This window comes from Erithacus rubecula, assembly GCF_903797595.1.
Source record: "Erithacus rubecula genome assembly, chromosome: 13".
Lineage (NCBI taxonomy): Eukaryota > Metazoa > Chordata > Aves > Passeriformes > Muscicapidae > Erithacus > Erithacus rubecula.
In genome coordinates, this window is record NC_136665.1 from 16,542,324 (window position 1) to 16,563,956 (window position 21,633).

At 40.8% G+C, this 21,633-nt stretch overlaps 1 protein-coding gene and 1 long non-coding RNA gene across 18 annotated transcripts in view; one reads left to right on the forward strand and one right to left on the reverse strand.

Annotated features, from left to right (window-relative positions):
- The first annotated feature begins 2,398 nt into the window (after positions 1 to 2,398).
- On the forward strand, positions 2,399 to 14,115 carry LOC306807662. The gene is made up of 4 exons (XR_013775772.1): positions 2,399 to 3,114; positions 6,486 to 6,721; positions 6,984 to 7,311; positions 13,937 to 14,115. It is a non-coding gene; the product is annotated as an uncharacterized lncRNA (long non-coding RNA).
- A 2,101-nt stretch (positions 14,116 to 16,216) lies between these two features.
- The window catches only part of FOXP1 (forkhead box P1), a 377,034-nt gene continuing 371,617 nt past the window's right edge, over positions 16,217 to 21,633 (reverse strand). For all 17 annotated transcript variants that reach the window (XM_079316612.1, XM_079316617.1, XM_079316618.1 and 14 more), the window contains one exon: positions 16,217 to 21,168. In XM_079316612.1, coding sequence (XP_079172738.1) covers positions 21,024 to 21,168 — 145 coding nt within the window. In that variant the 3' untranslated portion in view covers positions 16,217 to 21,023. The remainder of the gene's footprint in view (positions 21,169 to 21,633) is intronic.

A 21,633-nucleotide genomic window follows, 5' to 3' on the forward strand; every position in this document is an offset into this window, starting at 1 on the left:
GACTATTGATAAATACTGATTTTTAAAAATACTATTCTTTTTTTTTTTTTTTTTTTTCACTTTTAAACATGCATTGTATGGTATTTTCTTTTTAAATAGCTCTTCTAGTTTGTTGTCAACAATATGCTATTATTTGAGCAAACTTTTCTGCATGACAGCTCTAACACACAAGGATCAAGGATTATGTGTCTGAAGACACAGCTATGATCCTGAAAGAGCAGTGTCACAGAAAGGTGATCCTCTGCCTCTAATGCCTTCCCCTGTACTTTCCTCTTTGGATGATCATTTCCTTAAAGCCCTTGTAGAATCAGGGTTTAAGGTTTAAATTGGGAAGCAGATGTGGACACCTGTGAATGTGTCTTTGCACATCATTGTTTCAAGGTTTCAGCCCCTGTGCAGGAAATGAGGCCCTGCACTGTCCTGTGTGATTGATGTCCATTATTCCCAAGATCTGGGGTAATTCAGACCAGGTCAGTGTCTGGGCAGGAGCAGTGCTGTAACCAGTGCTCCCAGCAAGCCCAGTGAAGTACCAGTCAAGAAAAGATGTTGCCCTCATAACTGGATATTCTGGTCAGATCTTAATTACAAAAAAGCCACCAGAAGCTGCAGCTCTGAACTGGGAGAGTGAAGGCAAATTTATTGATGATTTCTATTTGTTTGCTTCCTTTCCTATCTACCCCCAGAATCTTTCCATTTTTGCAGCTCTTCAAGAACATCACAAGACTCAGCATCAGAGCTTTAATTTTTTCCCTTAAAGTTGTCCAAACACAAACCTCTTTTCCAATCATTTGGGCAGCAGATGCCCAGGCTCATTCAGACTTGACTTAGGGACAGAAATCCTGACTGGGATTGCTGAACATACTGTCAGCAAAGGAGAAATGTGTCCTATCCTAATGCTTAGGTTGTAATGCACATGCTATGACTTCACTAGGTGCTAATACTCCTTCATGATGTTACTGCATCATGCAGTGGAGGTAAAACAGAATATCTTTGTGATCCCAATGGACATGTGCAGAATGAAGCTCTGACTCCCTGAAATCCTTACATTTTCACCAACACAGCAGTAAAAAGCATAGAAAACATCTGAAGGCATGGTTTCTACACTTTAAGAAACATCTATTCACTTCTGTTCTGCCAAAGCTAAATACATTTATAGATTTGTTCATAATTATTTTTAGAGTGGAATTCTGTTTGTTTGACAATATCTGAAAAATTAAATACCTGGGGCAACATTGCTGAGTGCAGCTGGTACATTGGAAACATGGGGAAATTCTTGCTGTAATTGTGAAGGTTTTATTTAATGGCTCTGAAGGCAGAGTTAACTCATTCAGTGAGGACAGGTTGTTTGATGGGCTGGTGCTGATGTCCCTTCTGTCACAGTCTGCCAGCCCTGTCCTGCAGGACAGACAGGTCTGTGCTTCCCAGGAACAAGGAGCAGAGTCAACCCTTGGGACCTGTTTGGTGGAGTCCAGAGCAGGCACCAAGTTGATTATAGACATGGAGCAACTCTGCTATGAGGAAAGAGAAAATTGGGATAGTTCAATTTGGAAAAGAGAAAACTCTGGGGTGACCTCATTGTGACCATCAGTGCATGGAGGGAGCTACAAGAAAGATGGAGAGAGATTATTTACATTGGCCTGGAGTGACAGGACAAGGAGGAATGGCTTCAAACAGATGGACAGTAGGTTTAGAATAGAGATTAGGAAGAAATGCTTCCCTGTGAGGGTGGTGAGGCCCTGGCACAGGTTACCCAGGGAAGCTGTGGCTGCTCTATCTCTGGCAGTGTTGGAGGCCAGGTTGGGCAGGGCTTGGAGTTACCTGGGTTGGTGGAAGTTGTCCTGGCAGAGGGCTGGTGCCAGCTTTCTGTGCCATGAGGGTGCAGAAGGCTCTGGACCTGCCTAGCTGTGAACTGAAATGCATTGGCAGGACAGTTAACAAATATTCTATATTCTTCCCACCCATTCTGCACTTTCCATGACCTCCTCCTTTCATCGGTGCAAGCAAATTGAATTCAGCACATTTAAAGACCCTGTCTGGATCCATAACATTCATAACCATGCTGTAACCATGAATGAAAAGCTGAGGGAGAGTATGGTTTGTATCCAAGGGCTCTTTTGCTTTTTATATGTTTACATATACCAGCCAATGGTCAGCAAATAAGCACCATGGCTGGTAATGAAATGTTAGAACCATCTGTTTTAATCTGCAATTTAATTTCACTATAAAATATTAAAGTTGTTCCGATGGTTGGGTTGGTACGGCTGCTTTATATGAAAAGAACTGAGTATCCCAGAGCAATTACATTGCACCAAGCACATGCTGTGGATATTATATTCTGTATTGTTATTCAGTTCCATTAAAAATGTTAAAAAACCTACTTAACATGGCATGACAGAGTTTGAGGCCTCTCTTTTTTGTTATTAGCAAGTAGCAAATGCTGAAGACAAGTGTAAGAAGACACTGGCAGAAGAAGAATCTTTTTTTCATGATCCTTCAAGAGGAACAAGGGAAGCATCCTCCAAGAGAGGTGGTCAACGTCCCAGGTTGGTCAGTGCCTTAAAAAATGGCAATGTTGTCATTAACAGGCTTTAATTTTTGTCAGCCCTGAAGTGGACCTGATGATCCAGGTAGGTCACTCCAACTGGATTTACTCTATTCTATCCAAAATAAATTTGTGGAAATGCTGAATTGATGAAACCAGGAAGTGGTTTTGACATTGCAGCTTTTGGAAGCTGTAGCATCTTTGGAAATCTTTGCTACATTTTCCACTGGCACTGCTTTCTATTGTGGGATTTTAGAGAACATTCCTTGAGGGGCTGGTGACAGTTGTGCTCTGGGTTATGACCCCTCATGTCCTGAAAACATCCAGATTCAGGGATTCCACGAGATATTTGGGTACCCACTCCAGTGATTAATGACCCTTTAAAGGATTTTATTTTTTCTTCTCTCTTCAGACTGAATCTCTTTCATTCCAACCCCCCTGCCATGGGCAGGGACACTTTCCACTAGACCAGGTTGATCCAAGCACTACCTGGCCTGGCTTTGAATACTTCCAGGATGGAGCAGCCACAGCTTCTCTGGGCAATCTCTGCCAAGTTCTCACCACCCTCACAGGTCAGAATTTATTCCTAATTATTTCAATTTCTTTTTGACTGGTGGGCAGGGTTAGTTCAGTGTGGTGCTGGTCAGCCACCTTTCTTATTTTCATCTGGCATGAACATTTCTGCTCATGTGTGCCTTGAAATATCCACATTTCCCATGGGACCACAAAAATTCCTATCATTCTTGAGCAGCATCCCATGCCATGGTGCCACCCTGCCTTGTTTCTGGGATCCATCTCTCTGCTTCTTGATGGCTGAGAGGGATAGAGGGAAATCACAATTAGCTTGAGCTGGAACTGTTGATGTACCCAAAATACAGAGCCTTTCTCCATGTGACATTAGGGAATGGTGAGAGGGACAGGCACATTTTTCCTGGGCAGAAACTCCCTGTCTCAAAGGCAGGGAGCATTGCAGCCCTGTGAACCTCATGCTTTAGCTAATCCAGAGCTCTTTATTGAGCTGGGGCTCATTAACTCAGCACTGTGGCATCCTGACACAACTTTGTGGCTTCTGGAATCCAAGCCAGTATTTCTACCTGGTCATCTGATACATCTGATAACCTGATAAATCTGATAACCTGACAAATATAAAGCCTGACCAAGGCTTGCTTGGGGGTCCCCACACAGGACAGGGAGAGGCAGGGATTGCACCACCAGCTGCCCCCCACCCCTGGATGCTGCAGGAGTTCTTTTCCATCACCCCCATGGCCACGTGTCACCTGGTGTTATTTGGAGTGTGTGCCACTTGCAATGCATTTTCCCTGAACATAAGCTGGAAATTACTGATTTTTACCTTACTTAGCTAGTATAAAAGCACTAATGTCCTAATGAAGAGTCTCACTTAGCTAAATGCTTCATACAGCTGAGTAAAACAAAGAATTTTACTAGAGCTTAACCCAGTCGTTAATAAGCTTTTTAACCCTGACCTTTCAAATCAATGATCTACCACTGGTTTTACCTTTCAAGAAGGAATTCCATTTTCAAGTGATAAAACATATTTTGCACTCCTTACAATCTAATGATTATTCTCAGCGTTACTGGATATATGAGGCCATCAAACCATTAGAAGGTATAAAATGTATTAATGTACAGCATTCATGGCTACATTTGCTTTAGAGTCAATAAAAGGGAAACAATTTATAAAGGGCATTTATGCTCATTACGGAATATCGATAGATTGTTTCTCCCATCATTCCTGAAGTATGAAGGACTCCCCTCTGTGATGGATAGGAGAGGATTTGCATAAGCTCTTTGCTTAAACTCCTCCAGCACTGAGCTGTGTGCAGGGGCCTGTGGCCAGGCTGGATTATGTGGGAATACCTACAAATTCTTCCTTTCCTGGGGACTGAGCATCTCAGTTTGGGAGGTTTTCACATCAGCCAAGTGAAGGTTCTGTAGAGAGCTATGGTGCTTTCAGCACCAGACAGGAATTGTCACAAGGCTGAGGGTAAATGGAATCAATGTTGGGAAAGAAAGGAATTTGTTTGTGAGGAAGGTCAGGGCTGGAGCAGACAAATGAAGGCAGAGCTTTGCTGAGTCTCTTCCTAAGCAGGGGTAGGAGGAGAGGGACTTTTTGACACATAAAAAAAGGGGGGAAAAGGGAGAGGAATTACATGGGGGTAGAGGATGCTGTAGGAGCACTGTAGCTTTAGCTAGAGACAGAAATTTCATAGCCTATCCTAGTGAATAAGAACTGCAGAAATATAATAACTATGGGGAGTCGAGTGATTAAGGCACTGGCCTGAGTCTCAGCAGACCTGGATTCAGTTCCTGGCTGTTTTCAGATTTCTGTCTGACTTTTGGCAAGCCTCTTCAACTCTCTGCGCCTTGGTTTCCCATCTGTTAAAGAGGAATAATAATATTTCCTTTCTTTCCTGTCTATTCCAGCAGCAGTCTCTTCTGGGCAGGCAGTGTCTCTCTCATGGCATGTACAGGACTTCGCCCTTGGATTTTGATACCTGCACTAAAGCAGGAGATGGGGAGCACCATGCCATGAAAGCCCACTTATTAACAATTTCCCATTACTAGGGGTCTAAAAGGTGTGCTACAACCTGTTAAATAGAGTTATTAGTATCAGTTCTTCCAGGACAAAAGAAAAAAGAATATCAATCTGTGAATTAGAGAAGTGATTCACATGTCTATTAATATTTCTAAGAGTCTGAAAGTATCTTCTGAAGTAGAAATATCCAGTTTGAAAGAACAGAGAAAACATTAGCCATGACACAAAAGCAGAGCATTTGCCTTCTCCTTTTCTGATCTTGCTTCTGTCCATGTCTGGCTGCTCTATATGGACTGACCTTTCCAGCATTTCTCACTGACAAGACATCTTCTTGAGGCACGTTGTGGATTCCTGATGTGCACATGCTCCTGCCCATCTGGTAGGGGAAAGTTGTGCCCACTCTGGGGCACACACATCCTTCAAGAGAGACTGGGTAATATCAGTTGCAGAGCATGGTTGAAGAGAACAACCAGCAAATATATAAAATTAAATCTCAGCTGCAGAGACTTTCTGGTAATAAGCAGTCCCAATTAGAAATGCAAATGTCACTGAAAGGGAGCGTGTGTGTTGACAGTAGACTTTGAGGAAAGCTTTGGGTTTAGTGCTAGTAAATTAATCTTTAATTATGAGCACACCTCACTCCTGAAAGAAGTGCCCTGCACTCACTGAACTGACAGCATGTGAAAGTTTCAGGCTGCTGCTTTCTTCTGTCAAAAAAAAAAAAAAAAAAAAGAAGAGAAGAACCTTGTTGGCTGCTGGTGGACTTAGTGCTCTGTGAGCTGGGGCTGGCCAGTGCCATTGACTCTCCAGACAACCAGGAATCATCAACTCATTAAAAACATTGGTCTTAAAACATAATGTCTCACATACTCTGTATAAATATAAATATCTAGATGAAGAATTGTCAAAGTTTGGGAAAGAAAAATAGTCCTTGCCCCTGCAGTTCTCTCCTTCCCTGGCTGGGTTGCCTGCCCTCCTCTCTGGCAGAGGGAGGACCACACCATGCTACAGCAAACCCTTCTCCAGGCCAGCCATGAGAATGTTCAACACCTCCACTCCTGGGCTGGCTGGATTATTAAAACAACATTTCCACTTCCAAGTAAGTAAATAAATCTCACTGGCAAGTTTGTCTTGTGTCAGCCAACATCTTATCTCCCCAAAAACTGGGCTGGTGTCCTACAAAGCTGAAAACTGAACAGTCTAAAACCTGAGTGCAGCAGCCAAGGGATACACCAGATCCATCTTCTGAGGTAGCAGATAACAGTGAAGTAAGCAAATACATTCTAGAAATCCTATTATTAAAGATACAAAAATAATTTTGTTTCTTTAAGTTTGAAGTTACGAAACTTTGCTGTCGTTTTACCCAGCAAGCTTTTGTTTTTTCAGCCTACAGCTGAAAAGCTTTGCCCCAAAAGCTTTGTTGCCCAAAAGAGGCCGTGCTGCAAACCCACCTCAAAAGGCTTAGAACACCTGGTTTCAGGCACAACAGGAAGATCAGAACATACCTTACCATAAATATGCATATGCAGTGCAGGAGCTCGCCACCTTCTTGGAGTGATGCCATAATTGACAGAACAAAGTACAACAAAACTTCACATCACTGGTGGATCAGAAGAACAGAGGTAACTGAAAGGCTAGAAAATTATAGGTTTACTGACATTCTGCTCAACCTTAACCATTCTTTATTGAAAAGAGATAATAACTAACTATAGGAGAGCTGTCTTAAGACTCCATTCATTCCCTTTTGCTAGCCCAGCTGAGAGGTGGTGTAATATAAAGCACAGCAGCATCTGGCATGTCATTTAATTACACCTTCAGCTTGCTGGGAAAATGTTGGAAGTGTCAAGGTAAGCAAACTATAAAAATATATTTTGCCTGCTACAGGAGAGCTCCTGAAATGGCAAGCAGAGGCCAGCTCCAGATACTGCTCTGGGTCTCAGAGAGGAAGGTGATGCAGAGGAGTCTAACTCATGAACAAATATCACCCTTTGATAAGACACCACCTGCTCCCAGCTGCCTGGCTCCAATTCCCCAACAGACACTTGGGAATTCCTCTCAAATAAACTACTGGTGTAACAGGAAAGCAGAACTGTCAGCTGCAGTGAAGTTGTGCCTCCTTGCATCAGCACTGAGTGTGTCTCACTCCTACAACCAAGAAGGAAAAAACTGTCAAAGGCAGTAAAATGCCAGCAACCACCACTGAAACAGCCAGGTAGACCTTTGTTTAGCTCATCCACCTGATGTGTGCTCTGCTCAACAGTGAGAGACTGTTAGAGATCACCTGCAGTAAGGATGAACGTGGACTAATGCACCTGTACTAGTGGGCACTTTTTAACTGGTGACTTTTGCCCTGAGCTGATTAAAGAGGATCTTTTAAAGAGCACAAGCTGATCAGTATCAGGTGTGGTGTGTTTCCCTGCAGAAGGCCAGTGCTGTCCTGCAGCAGCCAAGGAGAAGCCCACAGCCCTGTGAAATAGCCAGCAGTGGAGGACTTAGAGGTTCTTGCCATGTCTATGTTTCTATTCCACTATGTTTATAAGAGAAAAAAATTTAAATCTCTGATTTTAGGCAGCAGAGCTGAGATGATTGTTTTGTGGTTGAAGCATGATGGGCAGTTACATCCCTCCCATGGTACTGAGAGCACTTGGCTGAATTTGGCTGCAGCTCTGTGAGCACCACTCCTGCAGCACCATCCTTCACTCCTCACCACAGCTGCTCCCAAGTCACTGCTTGTTCAAAAGGTCAGTTCTCATTGTCACTCCTGTGAAATAAGATTGGCCTCTCCATCAGCACTTCCTCTAGGCCTTGGTGCTGTAACACCAGAGACAGGAGGGGGGAATCCTGCCCCAGTCTGCACACACTCCTTGTTAAACCAAAGATGACCCCTGAGCCTTTGACCCTGGGGGCTGGCCTTGTTACAAGTAATTGAAGTGAATGAAATAAATCACATTTTTTTTTCTTTGTTTATCGGGTGGGGTGGGAGGAAAGGAGAAGAAAGTTCAACACAGAAATTAGTCACCTTGTTTTGTTCTTAGTAATGGAAATTTCTCAGAAACCAAAATAAAGGGTGTCATATAAGAACCTGAAGAGCACAAAATTAGCTTGAACCCACATCCTAACTTTTAAAGCCAGAGCATGAATGCAGGTGTCTGCAGCTGAGCATGGTTTTTTTTTTTCAGCTCATCTGAGGTATGAGTCACTTCCATCAAAAGAGGAGGATGCCTTGATCTGTGTGTGAGCGAGCTTTGGAACAGCAGCTGTTGGAGCAAACACAAACATCCATGCCAAGGATTGTAAGGATGGAGTTTATCTAATATGTAAAAAAACACCTGCTGCAAATGAAAAATTACACCCACAACCACCTGAATAAGATAAGCAAATGATGGGGGAAATGAGGATTATTATTATTAATATACTTTGGAACTTTTGAACCAAACATCTCTTTTGCAATGAAACAGTAGGATACACTGAGGAAACAGCACTCCTTGCCTCAGACCTGCTCAGCAGCATTTTTTTTTGCCTAAGTGATTTTCTTTTCTCTGCTAAGACTGGTGGAGATGAAAACACTAACCCAAAGAAGATAATTAAAAGCTAAATGAAACCACATACAGCTGTGCTACTACATGGCTAATGAACATGCAAATATATACATATGACAAGGACATAATGCAGGCTGGCTGCCTTGAGTGGTTAGTGCAGATTTCCAAGAGCTGGAAATGCTATTGATTATAACTGAGCTAAACTTCCTGACTCCAGACTTCAAAGATCAGCCTCAATATAATCATCAGGCAGCATATGGGAGCATGGCTGCAAGGAGCTGATGAATAATGGCTCGGGGACCTGAGTGTTTGCATGTAGGGTGGGAGAGGTCCTGGAGATGTCCTCTGGGCTGTGGGGTGCAGCTCCTTGGCAGCCAGGACCAGCCCCACAGAATTCTCCTCAGCATCTTGGCATACCCAGTCCTGCTGACAATTAGGGTTTTGAGTTATGTGTTTTAGCTGGGATATTTATTTTTCCTTTCCCACTTCACTTGGCAAGAGGCTGATATGTGGTGGAGATGTTTTTGGGAGAGATGTTTTTGGGAGGACCAGGGATAGAGGTAACAGATACAAGGCAAAGCTGCTGGGGTCCTATATACAGAAGCACGAGCATGGAAAGGTTCTCCTCTGAGGGTCTCCTGCCACATCCACGTGAAAGGACACAAATCCAATTTCCCTTATTAGTTAAAAACCACCCAGCTGAGAATAATTCCCAACCCACTCAGAGATGAGACTAAGAAGTCAGGGCTCAGCTCTGCACCAAGCTCTGCCATGGAAGGGATCTGTTCCCACTGCTCCCTTCAGTGGAATATCCACTTGGGATATCACAGAGACAGAGCAAACCTCCTCCAAAACGACAACAGAAAGACCACACAGACCTGGGGATGGCCACAAGCATGAGAGAAGCATGGAGGGATGGAGCACAACCTTAGATGTGGGTGGAGATGCCTGAACCTCAAGGATGGCTGAGAGAAGGGACACCTACCAAAAAAAGAAAAGAAACCAAAGAAACCAAATTTGTGCAGAACACAATGGTTAGTGCATAAAAATTAATCAAGTACTACAATGACTTGCTTTATTCATAATACTTAATGGTCATGTAATAGGAGTTTTTATTCAGCAGTTAAAGTTCATAAGTGCAGGTTTTACATGTAGAAAGGTATTATGCTGATAGTTTAATTACACACCTTTCTGCACACCAAAGGAAATGGGTTATGCGGGTTTTATAATTAAAGACGGACTTCTGAGGGGAAATGAACTTTGCAGTTAGCAACATAATATTTGATTTTTATCAGATGTTTTTGTTTTGAATTCGCCAGCACTTGTGGTGGTGTAAACAGGTGAGAGTGCTCCAGACTGCATGAGGTGTCGAGAGAAGCTTTGAAAATGCAGCAGAAAGTAGCCATACTTAAAAATAGCCAGTGTGAGCATGAGGTATAAACATCATGTGTTTGGAAAGCTCTCCAGACTCTGCCCATGCAATTATACACAGTGCAAGTCTGTCCAGTATGTCTAGGAAACAGGGAAAAAAACCCAGCCCAACAAGTAAGTGAAAAATAAACCCCAGTGCTTGCCAAAATAATAAAAAGCTTGACTTTTTATTTCTCTGATTTTTGTTTTAAATTCATTTCATGGCCAGTGAATACAATTTTCCCCTCCAGCCTGCCTACAGAGGCAGCAAAGCCAAAAATGTGATGGATGTTTGAGTGTGCACGTTTGCTGTTGGAATACACAGGGCCATTCTCAATATTAAAGGCAAAGAGTGGCCTGAGCCCCTGCCAGGTCACAGCCAGCTCCTGCCATTCCCTAATAACCAACAAGGTGGGGCAGGTCTGCAGTGCCTGGGCTTCCCCCTTTTCAGAAGGCTTTATTTAGCATAACCTCATTCTAATATACATATCAAAGCACATTAAAAGGATATGTGGGAATATATATTTAAATATATTTATATATGTATTTATAAACTGCTAGGAGACATTGATTTATTTATAAACTACTAGGAGTAATCCTTTTTTTTTTTTTAGCACAGCAAATACACCTACAAGAATTTCTCTAAAGTCTAAAATATTTCAAATATCAACTGCTCCTCCCCTCGTGTGATACAAACTGACAGGCTCAGGCTTTTATTGTGCCCAGCACAAACAAACATTAATTAGTGGGTTGAAAAGCAACAAAAAAAAACACCAAAAAAACCCATCTAAACAAAATGAACCAAAAAAAAAAAAAAACCCAACAAAAAAACCAACCCAAAAAACCAACACAAAACCAAAAGAAGAAAACAAAAGACTTTCCAAAAACAATAAGCAAGGGCAAGGCCTGAAGTATTTTGAGCACGCCCTTTCCTTTCTGGCAGGACTGGGAGTGACTGCCCTGGATATTATGGTTTGTTGGTGAAGGTGGAGTCCAGGTGATGGCAGACAGTGCTGCCTGTGACAGGGGTCCCTTGGCTGGCACAGCTGTCTCAGGCACCCAGGACATCTGAAATCAGACATTTCACTGCCAAGTACAGAGGAATGATTAAAAAATCCTTTTCACTGGTGTGGACACTCCACAGTTACAACAGGAACAGTTGTGTAAAGGGTGCATCCAAATATAACTGGACATTTTTTTGAATTTCATTGGCTAGCTGCATAAATTAATGACAATGAGGAGGAACTGTAACAGTTCTTTCTCTAATTAAATCCATACATTTTGGCTCTACTCATCATCGTTAACATACTGTTAAAAGTGCTGTTGCTGGATCTTTCAACCCTCAGCCTGCAATCAAGCCCTCGCTGCACTGTGGTGGATTTCAAACAAGTCACTTGTTTAAAAATAGAAAGTGCTTTTTTAAAAAAAAAAAAAACAACTGAACGCAAGCAGGTAAAAATTAACATATGCAATTGTCAAGTGTCAGATTCAGCTCCTGAGCCACCAAGATTTACATTGCCTGGTGAGGCACTTTGAGGCTGTATTGCCCACAGGTTGAAGTTGTACAAATAAATAAGTTTTTTTAATTGTTATTTAAGTTATAGTGTACTTTCTGTGTGGGTACCCATCATTTGCTCTTTATAATCTCCAGATTTCAACAAAATACCCTGTAATTCCAGAAGTAACAGCTCAGCCTGGGGTAAATTCAGGGTGTACCACAAAGGTACAGAGGTGCTTTCCATGATACCCATTCCTACTATTGGCACGAGTTCTCCACTCTTGCAACACAGGATACTGCTCCAATTTTTTTTTTTTTTAAGTCCAACAAGGGTAATTATAACAGGATTAACAGATTTTTTTCCCCCACTACCTCATATCAAAGAGAGCATTAGACCAAGGTAAGATTAGATGTGTTTTTACTGTATATGGAAATGTATTAAAATTAAAGTATGGCTCAGCCACATTCACCATCCACTGCTCTATTCTGTAAAGCCACTTCTCCCACGTGTGAGGGGAGAGCACCCAAATAAATATTTTGTAAACATTTGAGAATGAGAGACAAATAGCCCCATGCAATCACACCATCTTACCTCAAATACCCACTCAAAAATGAAATAATTCCTTGCTGAACAAGCCAAGCCTGGCTCCCTAAACCGGGAGGAATTGCGACGCCGGTAAACTTGCGGAAATATTTTTACAATTTTATTAGAGGTTTTAATTCAGTGCTTTATCTACCTCTGTTAGTCTGCAAAATAGCTTTAAATATTCAAGTGGTAATTAATGAATCTTTTATGTTGCAAATCAAACATTTTCATCTGTGCTGTGGTACAGTGGCAGTGAGAAGGAGGGGTTTAAAGTGTAATTGTTTCTCCTGTTCCCCTCGCAGCGCTGAATGCCTTTTTACCCTTTATTATATCATTGGCTTTTGCTTCAGTTCATCAGCACTTTGCCACATCTTATCGGTCGATATTTGCTGTCTATTTTTTATTTATTTTTTTTTTTTCCAGTGCAAGATTTCTTGCTGTGCCTTTGCCAGAGACATTCCTAAGGAGATGGAAACTCTCTGAATGTGGAATTTTCGCATGAGTGCAAAATAATAAAAAGCATGTGTGTATTAAAAAGGGATCAACTTAATGGGAAATGAGCATTGGGTTACATTAATATTCTATTACAGTAAAAATCATATTTAATAAATTTTCTCCAGATTTTTCAGGACCTTACTGTATTTTTCTAAGTCGGATGCCAATCCAAAGAAACAGTGTATATGATACATTTGATTTATGTTAAGTAAATAACCTGCACAGCCCATTTTTCGGTTTAAAAAAAAAAAAATATTAAGTGTAGAAACACACACCAGACTGAAACGTGTGCTTAGTTTCCATCTGCTAGGAGGAATAGTGTTGGTCTTGTGCAGCAGAAAGCCTTTATAAACAGTATTCTATTTTATTGATGCTATATGTGGATTTTTACGTTATGTGGCAAGCGCAGGAGAATGAAAACACTGTAATTTATCCCAAACCATAAAATTATACTAGTACTAAAGTAATTACTTCACATATTAAAATACAGTTTCCTTTGCTTTCTTTTGTCATCACATAAAACGAGGCGTTGAGCATGGCAGCACTGAGGGCTGGGGCTGCTCTTGCCTCCACAAAGGATTGGCACATCCCAGATCATACACTATATCACCCGACCCTTGTTGTTCTGTGACCCTAATTAATATTATACTCGCTGACATTTATGTATCAGAGCAATAAGCTAAACAGGAAACAATTTATGTCACCTAAAGCTTTTTAACAAATCGATGCAACTATTTGTAATTGCTTGTTTCACAAGATTAAAAGTACTCAGCCTTGATCTTCGCCCACAGTTTTGTGGCCAACATGACCTGTGCTTCCGTTGTAAAATAGGAGTGTTGGTGATCAGCACCTATTTCCATCAAGTAATCCATATTGCTAATATTTCTGGAATTTTAATGTAGTTACAATTTATAGCCGATCAAATGTGGTTACCTAAATTGCTGTTGCTAGTAGACAGTTTAACTGTCTTTATTAATTACAGTATAATTTAATGTTTGAGTACAGGCACTTGTGTTGGTCATTTTTACAGCCAAAGCAGTTATGTGCCTTATGACGAACCATTTTAGCATTTTCAATGGAAATTTGCTAATATGATGAGTGATAAAAATGTCAAACTCTGGTAAATAATGGTTATTGCTTTGGCTGGAATTAATCCTTGAAAGGACGGTTACCTTCAAATTAACATTATAACTTGAAGAAAAAAAATGTTTTCTAGGCTTCTGAGAGGCATAAAAATGGTCACTGGGCTCCTCTAAATAAATACAGAGAGAGTGGCACAAAATGGAGGGTTTTTTCCCTTTTTCTCCAGGTTGACAGAGAAAATTGAAGGAAGAGAGAGAAATGGAAGGAAGGAGGAAGGATTGGTAAATACCCCAAGGTGATGCTGTTTGCCATTTCCAGCTCATGTACTTTGAAGAGCTCTAACAAAAGGAATAAAATGGGGCAAAAAGAAGGGCATTGCTATGCCCCAGCTCCATGGTTTGGGGAAAAACTGAGGCTGCAAACACACCTGAGGGTCACATCCCACCACCTCAGCCATCTCTGCTGGGGAGATGGTGGCTCGTGGCTGTGTGAGGAGGAAGAGTGTTCAAAGTGCCAGAATTAACCAGCACTGCGACGAGGATGAAAGATAGCCCTGATTAACACACCATTAAACGAATGTTTAACATCATCACTGAAGACTGAGCCTGATTAATAGGTCAAGAAGGGCTAATTACACCTTGTTGTGGGGAAGGGTGTGCGTGTGTGTGGCACCAGGAATTGCCGGTCCCTTAAATTAGTCCAATAATGTGAAGTTTGTCAGAGTCTGTGAACAGGACCCAAGTAAATGTCACTGATGGGATCATCTGCAGGGAGCAGGTGGGTGTGCAAGGAGCACATCAGCTGCCATGTCAGGGCCTCCAGCTCCTGAGCTTTTCCCTCTGGGACAGGAGAATCCCAGAAAAACTACTCACAGGCTCCGGTTTTCTTTGGAAATTCCTCAGAGACACATTGCCTCACCACTGCCCATAAAAGTGCTTTTCAGCTGTGGTGGAAAACAGCATTTCTGCCTGGAAAAGGTATTTCCCAGCTGGCTGTTGCTGGTGGAGTAGGAAGGCATTGTGTGATGTTCCGTGGTGGAGCAGCCAGGGAGGAGAAATGTCATTAATAATACAAATATGATACAGGAGGTGGCCAGGAGCCAGATTCCCAGGCAGCACTGGCTGGGACAGGAGGGGAAATGATGGTCCTGCTGCTCAGCTCAGTGCCAGCTCCTCAGCACAAGCTGCACTCCAGCTCCCCTTAAACCCGAGGCTATGGGCAGATGACAAAGTGACATTTGAACCCCAAATCTTCAGAGATGAGATGCCCTGGGAGGTGGAACAGCCTATTAATCTGTGATGGCTCTGTAGCCCCTGAGCTGCCTGCTGGGGACAGTTTGTCCTTCAAGAAAGGGGCTGGGGACACTGCTGGGACTGATCCAGGGACACATCCCCTACCTGGAGCTCACTGCCCCATTCTGCAGATGCAGAGCACCCCTGACCAAACAGCAGTTTATGGTTCAATCCCCTCTGTCTGTGACTTTGGATAATTTAATCCCACAAATCCTCTCCAATTTACAAAAATCTCACCAGTGATGGAACTGCACCACACAACCAAGGCTAAATTTGTATTCTCTGTATTTTGATTGTTAAAATCTACCAGTCAATACCATTTGGAGACATACTATAATGAGTGTGCAAAGACTCCCCTCCCCCTCCCCCCAAAAAATAGTTATCTGGTATAATTTTATGATAGAATATTTTTATAAAATCATTTGTACTAATTTAAGCATTTATCATTATATGCAAAAAGATTTCTTGATGAGAATATTATAGACGGTGCATGTTTTTGACATTAGCATTTTATTTGGATGACTAATCTTGCAGATGTGAAATTTTAATGAATTATTCATGAAAAATCTCTCCTCTGAAATTTCAGTTTGCTGCTAATGCTAGTTATTAAACATTTTATTTTTCTTTACAAAACTTGATGAGCAAAATAAATGTGTGCTTACTCAAAAGAAAAAGAAGGTGGGTTTTTCCTTTAGTTTGTCTCAGGTGACAGCACCACTTGGGATTTTGCTGCTCAGAGTTTTGTGGACCAAGGGGCTGATTCTGCAAACCCTTTTGGCAGGGGTGCAGTGCACATTCCCAGCCCTTCCTACCAGCAGCACCATTCCCATCAGGGCATTGGATTGGGAAGGAACTGCAGGATGAAGACCCCAAACCCTTCCTTCAAGCTTTGAAACAGAGTCCAGTGAGGAAGCAAATGACACCAAAGGGCAGAAGTGAAGGACTTCCTTGGAAAAGAGGACTAATTCCTTGAATGACAGTGTCCTCCTTGTCTCCAGAGCTCACTCCTCACCCAGCTGCCCTGCACACTGTCCACGAAACCACCACTAAAATATTTTGGATGTGTCTGGGGGAGACTCAAGGGAAGGGATGAGGTTTGTCCACCCATGAGTGAGCTGGGACATGGATGAGGTGCCCACGGATCAGGGACCATGGGATGTGACATCAGTCACCAGGAGGGGGGAAAACAAAACAAGAACTTCGGACATGGCAACTTGCATTACCAGTGTGAACAACCAGCATTTTTATTGCATTTGAGAATGCTATAATGTCAGTAATTAGTACTGACTACACAACATTTTTTATTGTCTGTATCAACAGACATGGAATGATGGAATTACAGTTGATGTAAGGAATGAGTTTCTTTTATGCCTTATCAAAAAAAAAAAAAAAAAAAAAATCTTGTTACTGGCAGCACATACACACGAAGCACCATGCTAACAGTCTGGACTGTACCATTTTCATCAAGGCTTATGGGTAGAAGATACTTGGTTACCTGTTCTGGGCCCATTAAAATGCAGTCCTGAACTGCAAATTCACCTCGCAAGACTAGAATACTAAATGACTTCTGAAACATCTAAAAAATCACTCTGAGTTCATTAACCAAAGGTACCAAAGGATTTCAAAAGAGTTTAAACACGTTTGGTTTCCTTTTTTTCCATGCTATAATGAACGTGAGATTATTGGCGATCTGAAAACTACAATAGTTCAAAATTATTTTAAAAAACTTTATATATATATATATTTATGTATGTATATATATAAAATATCTAATGATCTGCAATATTTGTAGAACCAGCATCCCTGCCCCAGTCTCTCCCTGAAGCTGAGCTCCAGGAATGGGGAGGTGCAGGACCTGCAGAGGGACTCTTGCGAGCGAGAATCAAAAAAAGGTCATTTTTTTTGTGGTCACTTGTTCTACATAAGCCTTGATTTTTATTTTTTTTTTATTTTTTCTTCATTTCACTTCTAGTTGAATGCAGAAACCTAACAGGTTTTACATTTACAAACTTTTTTTTTTTTTTTGTGGACAAGGAAGGCTTTGACTCTCATTCCTGACAGCGATTTACCTGATACATGGTACTACTTTCATAATGTACGCTTTTCTTTGAGAAAAAAAACATGTAACAAATTGTCTTTACATCTTGGCACCTTGTAAAGTTTTTTTTTTGTTTTTTTATACAAAAAGTTCAATAGTTTGACACTCCCCATTATTAATCACTACTTCACTGATAAACTTTGAAAGTGTGACCCTGGAATTCATCATGCAAAATATTTACTGCAGCAGGAGAAAAACATTTTTTTTTTTTTAAACCATTTTTTTTTTCCTTTCAAATATATGAACTTTGTTTAAGACAGCCAGAAAAGGCAGTGGTAAGATAACAGAAGGGGTGGGAAAGTATCAAAAAAACCAGCTTAAACACAAAACTGTACAAAAATGCTTCGATCAATGATAACAGGAGAAAAAAAAAAATCTGTCAACTATGTTACAATTTAAAAGCTGAAAAAAAAAGTCAGGGATTTTCTCCCACATGTCAGCAAATGTCATCCAATATTCTTAAAGCAAGGATAACTAAATAAAATACATGTGCAGCGTATTCTGCAATTCCATTACATACAGTAGTTTTTTTTTTTTTCAAAGCTATTTTTTAGTATAGTTAATATAAAGCAGTTGCACAAAAAGCAAAAGGTGTTTTGACAAACAGGTCTGCATTTATTCCTTTTGAGGAATGATATCTAAAAAAAGGACCTTTCCACCTTTTCCTCCCTCCCCACCCTCCCCCCAAAAGACAAAGGCTCACACAGACACAGTGGGATATATATGTACAACATAATAAACCCCTCCCTAAAGAAGCAACTGTATATCCAAAGGGATACAGAATCAGAATTGTAAAAATCATAGTGAAGTTTGCTTGATGTAAAGCCTGAGATTTTCAGTTGGTTCTTCTGCAAGGCTGCAACACCTGCCAGATATGTTAAACTCTAATTTTTTGTTTCTTTTTCTCTTTTTTTAATTTTTTTTATTTTTGCTACAGTCTTTAGACTAAGCATGCAAGACATACAACTAAGTGCAACTGAGTGAAATGTATTTTTTATTTACTCATTCCCTAACAGTTTGGACTGAGGTATGCGTACTAACAGTTTCTCATGCTGTTATCTTTACTCATGTCTAGCTACACATGCTGAGAATGAACTAATCTACCAGATTTTTATCCCCCTTCTGAATACCAAACTAACCAGCAAACCACTCAGTTTTGAAGCACAGAGCTCAATTCTCATGATCCCTGTCTGGCTACCGCCGGCACGTCACGAAGCTGCCTGGATATAATTTAAACCAAAACTAAAAAAAACCCAAAAAACCAAAAAAACCAAAATTTAAAAAAATGTTTCCAAATGACCACAGACTGCCCTTTTTTTTTTTTTTTTTTTTTCCTTGTCTTTTTGAAACAGAAAGCAGAGTTGAGTTTTATAAAAGTAACTGCCAATAAAATTTCTTGTACCAAAGCTTATGAGTGGACAGGAGTGTTATTTCCTTATGAAAAATGCTGACCAAAAACTAAACAAAACTGAGTAAAATGTGCCAAGATCAACCAAAATTAAAGCAGTCATCCCAGCACAGTCCCAGAACAGAAGTGGCACACAATCTGTAGAACCAAAGACCGAAAAAAAATGTTTTTTTCTTTTAATTCTAGAAATACCATTATGTCGTCCAGTTAAATTGTGGGAGCTTTTCTGTCCTCTTCTGTGTTTTATTAAACTGTCTCCTTTATCTGATACTCTAATTTTCCACGAAATAATTGTGTCTTTGCTTTCTTCAGCTCCCTTCTCATAGCTCCCCCAGTAACACTGATTGCTAGTTTTAACCTCAAAAGCTCTCCTTGATTCCTCTTTACAGACTTTCATTTTGGTCACTGTAAAGAATTGCAAATAAAAAGTAACAACTTTGGTTCAGACATCTACTTGGCCTTCTAAATTTTCTAGAATAAAGGAGCAGTTTCCCTCTCAGGTTAGCAATAGCCCACATCTTGTCATTTCCCTCTAAATTCTTCAACCTCCTTTGATCAACAATAAGAGGATATTTGGCTTCATAAGATAAAGCATATAACAGAGAACATAATTTACCTTTGTGTAATATCTTTGGTAATTTTAGGAAAAAAAAAAAGGTACAAAGAAGAATATAAATTAAGCTCTGAAAGGCTTTTTGAAATAATAAAAAAAAGCTACAGTCCTACATAAATAAATGAGTGACAGAAAAGTGGTTGCAGAATGAAAATGTTTAGGTGTTTGGTGACTGAGGTTTACTGACCTATGGCAACAGATTTTGTATGTCGTGTTTGCTTTGCAGAGCTTTGCCAGTTTTGCCTAACAAGCCCCGGCGCCAATTCTCTCCCAACTCTCCCATACTGGCTGGTGTAATATTGCATAACAATCCTAACTGCAGTACTGGATTTGCACAGCTGAAAATTAACACTTTAGCATTAGTGGGGCCCCCGTCCTTATTAACTCCCGGAACAAGTTCAATCTGAAATCTAATTTGTATTCAAACAGATTAACGCCACCAAGCAATCCTGAACTGATGTTTAACCGTGAAACATCACCACGTACAGTAACAATTTAATGAAGTCATCTTTCCAACCACTATTTGCAAATGCAAATGTAAAATAGTAATAGAAAAAAAAAAAATAAAGTTGTAATAATAAATGTTTAGGTGCCCATCTCGGTAATCTTAGATATTCCAGAAAGATTTGTTGACCCATTAGAACTCGTGTTAAACAACCGAGAACCTGCCACTGTACTATTCATTCTCTACTAAAAGTGAACTCTGTTGGTGCTGCATATGTTTCTTTGTGCTGTTCAATTTTGTGGCATTTGCTAATATTCACCGTTGCTGCCAAAAAACCAAAAGAAAAAAAAAATCAAAAAACCCAAACAAAACAAGAATATATTAAAAATACTGCTTTGTGGAATGAATCTGTGTTGCTTCCTACAGTGTTTCTATGTTCATCTGTCATTCATTCTCATTCTTGCAGTACTTCGTTCCTCTCTCTCCGTTGGACAACCCTTCCACATGTATCGTGCAGCATTTGGGACCTTTTCAAAAAACAACAACAACAAAAAAGGAGACACCGAAATGGAATGTTTTCCATAGCTAAAGAAAACATGGTGGCATCTGAAGGAAACTGGAATGAATGACAGAAAAAACTACAAACAATTCAATGACATTCAGCTTCGTATAATAAAAACACCTATTAACATTCATCACAAAGTACAGAAAACGTTGAAGCCTCTGAGAGGCCCTGGGCCCAGATGAGGCCTGAGGTCAGAACTTAAAATGGTAGAGGAGAAGTGGGGCGGGGGAATAAAAGCAATACATTAAAAAGTTTGGGATAATTTTTTCTTTGAACCCCTCCCCGATATACACGCTCACACGCACACACACATACCCACACACGTGCACACACAGGCCTTCCCCATCCCAAATGGAAGCAAAAAAAAAAAAAAAAAAAAAAAAGAAAAAATAAAGAAACCAACCAACGAAACAAAAAAAACCAAATGGAGTAAAGGCAGTGATAATCAACATGCAGTACTGTGCAAATATGTTGTCCATTGGAATCCTTAAAATCTGGGCAAAGACTTGATCTGCAGTTCAGGTGTACATGCTCAGTTTGATGTCCTCAAGTGTCCAAAATTGGCAGGACCTGCAGTCCACAGCTGGCTGCTAAATGCAAGTGAATCAGTTTAGCAAATTTACAACACTGATGTTGACTGTAAGAGAGGAAAATCCCAAGTACCAAACAAGTCCATCCAATGCACAGAGTACAAATTCCTTTTTTCAACAAAAAGTAGAAAAATCAAAAATACTCCCAAATGGGATACTTGATGGCACTAAGAGTTAACATATTTCATAGTTGTCAAAGTGGACTGAGAATCCTCCAGACTGTACAATAATGGAGAGATTTCACAGCTAAGTTTGACGTGTTCTTCCAATCTTCATTCTCAGGATAACGATGTCAGACATACTCATTCTATGTCCTCATTTACAGGTTCATCTTCATAATCTCTGTCGTGATCAAAATCTGGACTGTGGTTGGCTGTTGTCACTAAGGATAGTGGGCCTTCATTTTCATCTGGGTCTAATGGTTCTTCTTTGACATGCACGGGGTGCCTGGGAAAACAAAACAACAGACAATCAGCAAGCTGCTCATTAAAAAATGGTTTTGACAGCGCGGGTAGTTTAGGGAGAAAGTGAGGTGGTTTTGGGGGTTCAGACCTGGAGGGCAGGAAGAAGACTCTCAATATCTGTGCTGGCCACAGAAGCCATGCCAAGAACCATCTCCCAGGTAACAATCAACAGAACAAGAGTAAACAGCCTCAAGTTGCCCCACAGGAGGTTTAAGTTGGATATTGGGAAGAATTTCTTCACGGAAAGAGTGACCAAACACTGGAACAGGCTGCCCAGGGGAGTGATGCAGTCGCTGCACCCAGAAGCCTTCAGGAAACACGTGGATGTGGCATTTAAAACATGGTTTAGTGGTGGGCTTGGCAGTGCTAAATTAATGGCCAGACTCAACGATCCTAAAGGGCTTTTCCAAGCTTAATGATTCCAAGATCCCATGAAGGCTGAGCCGGG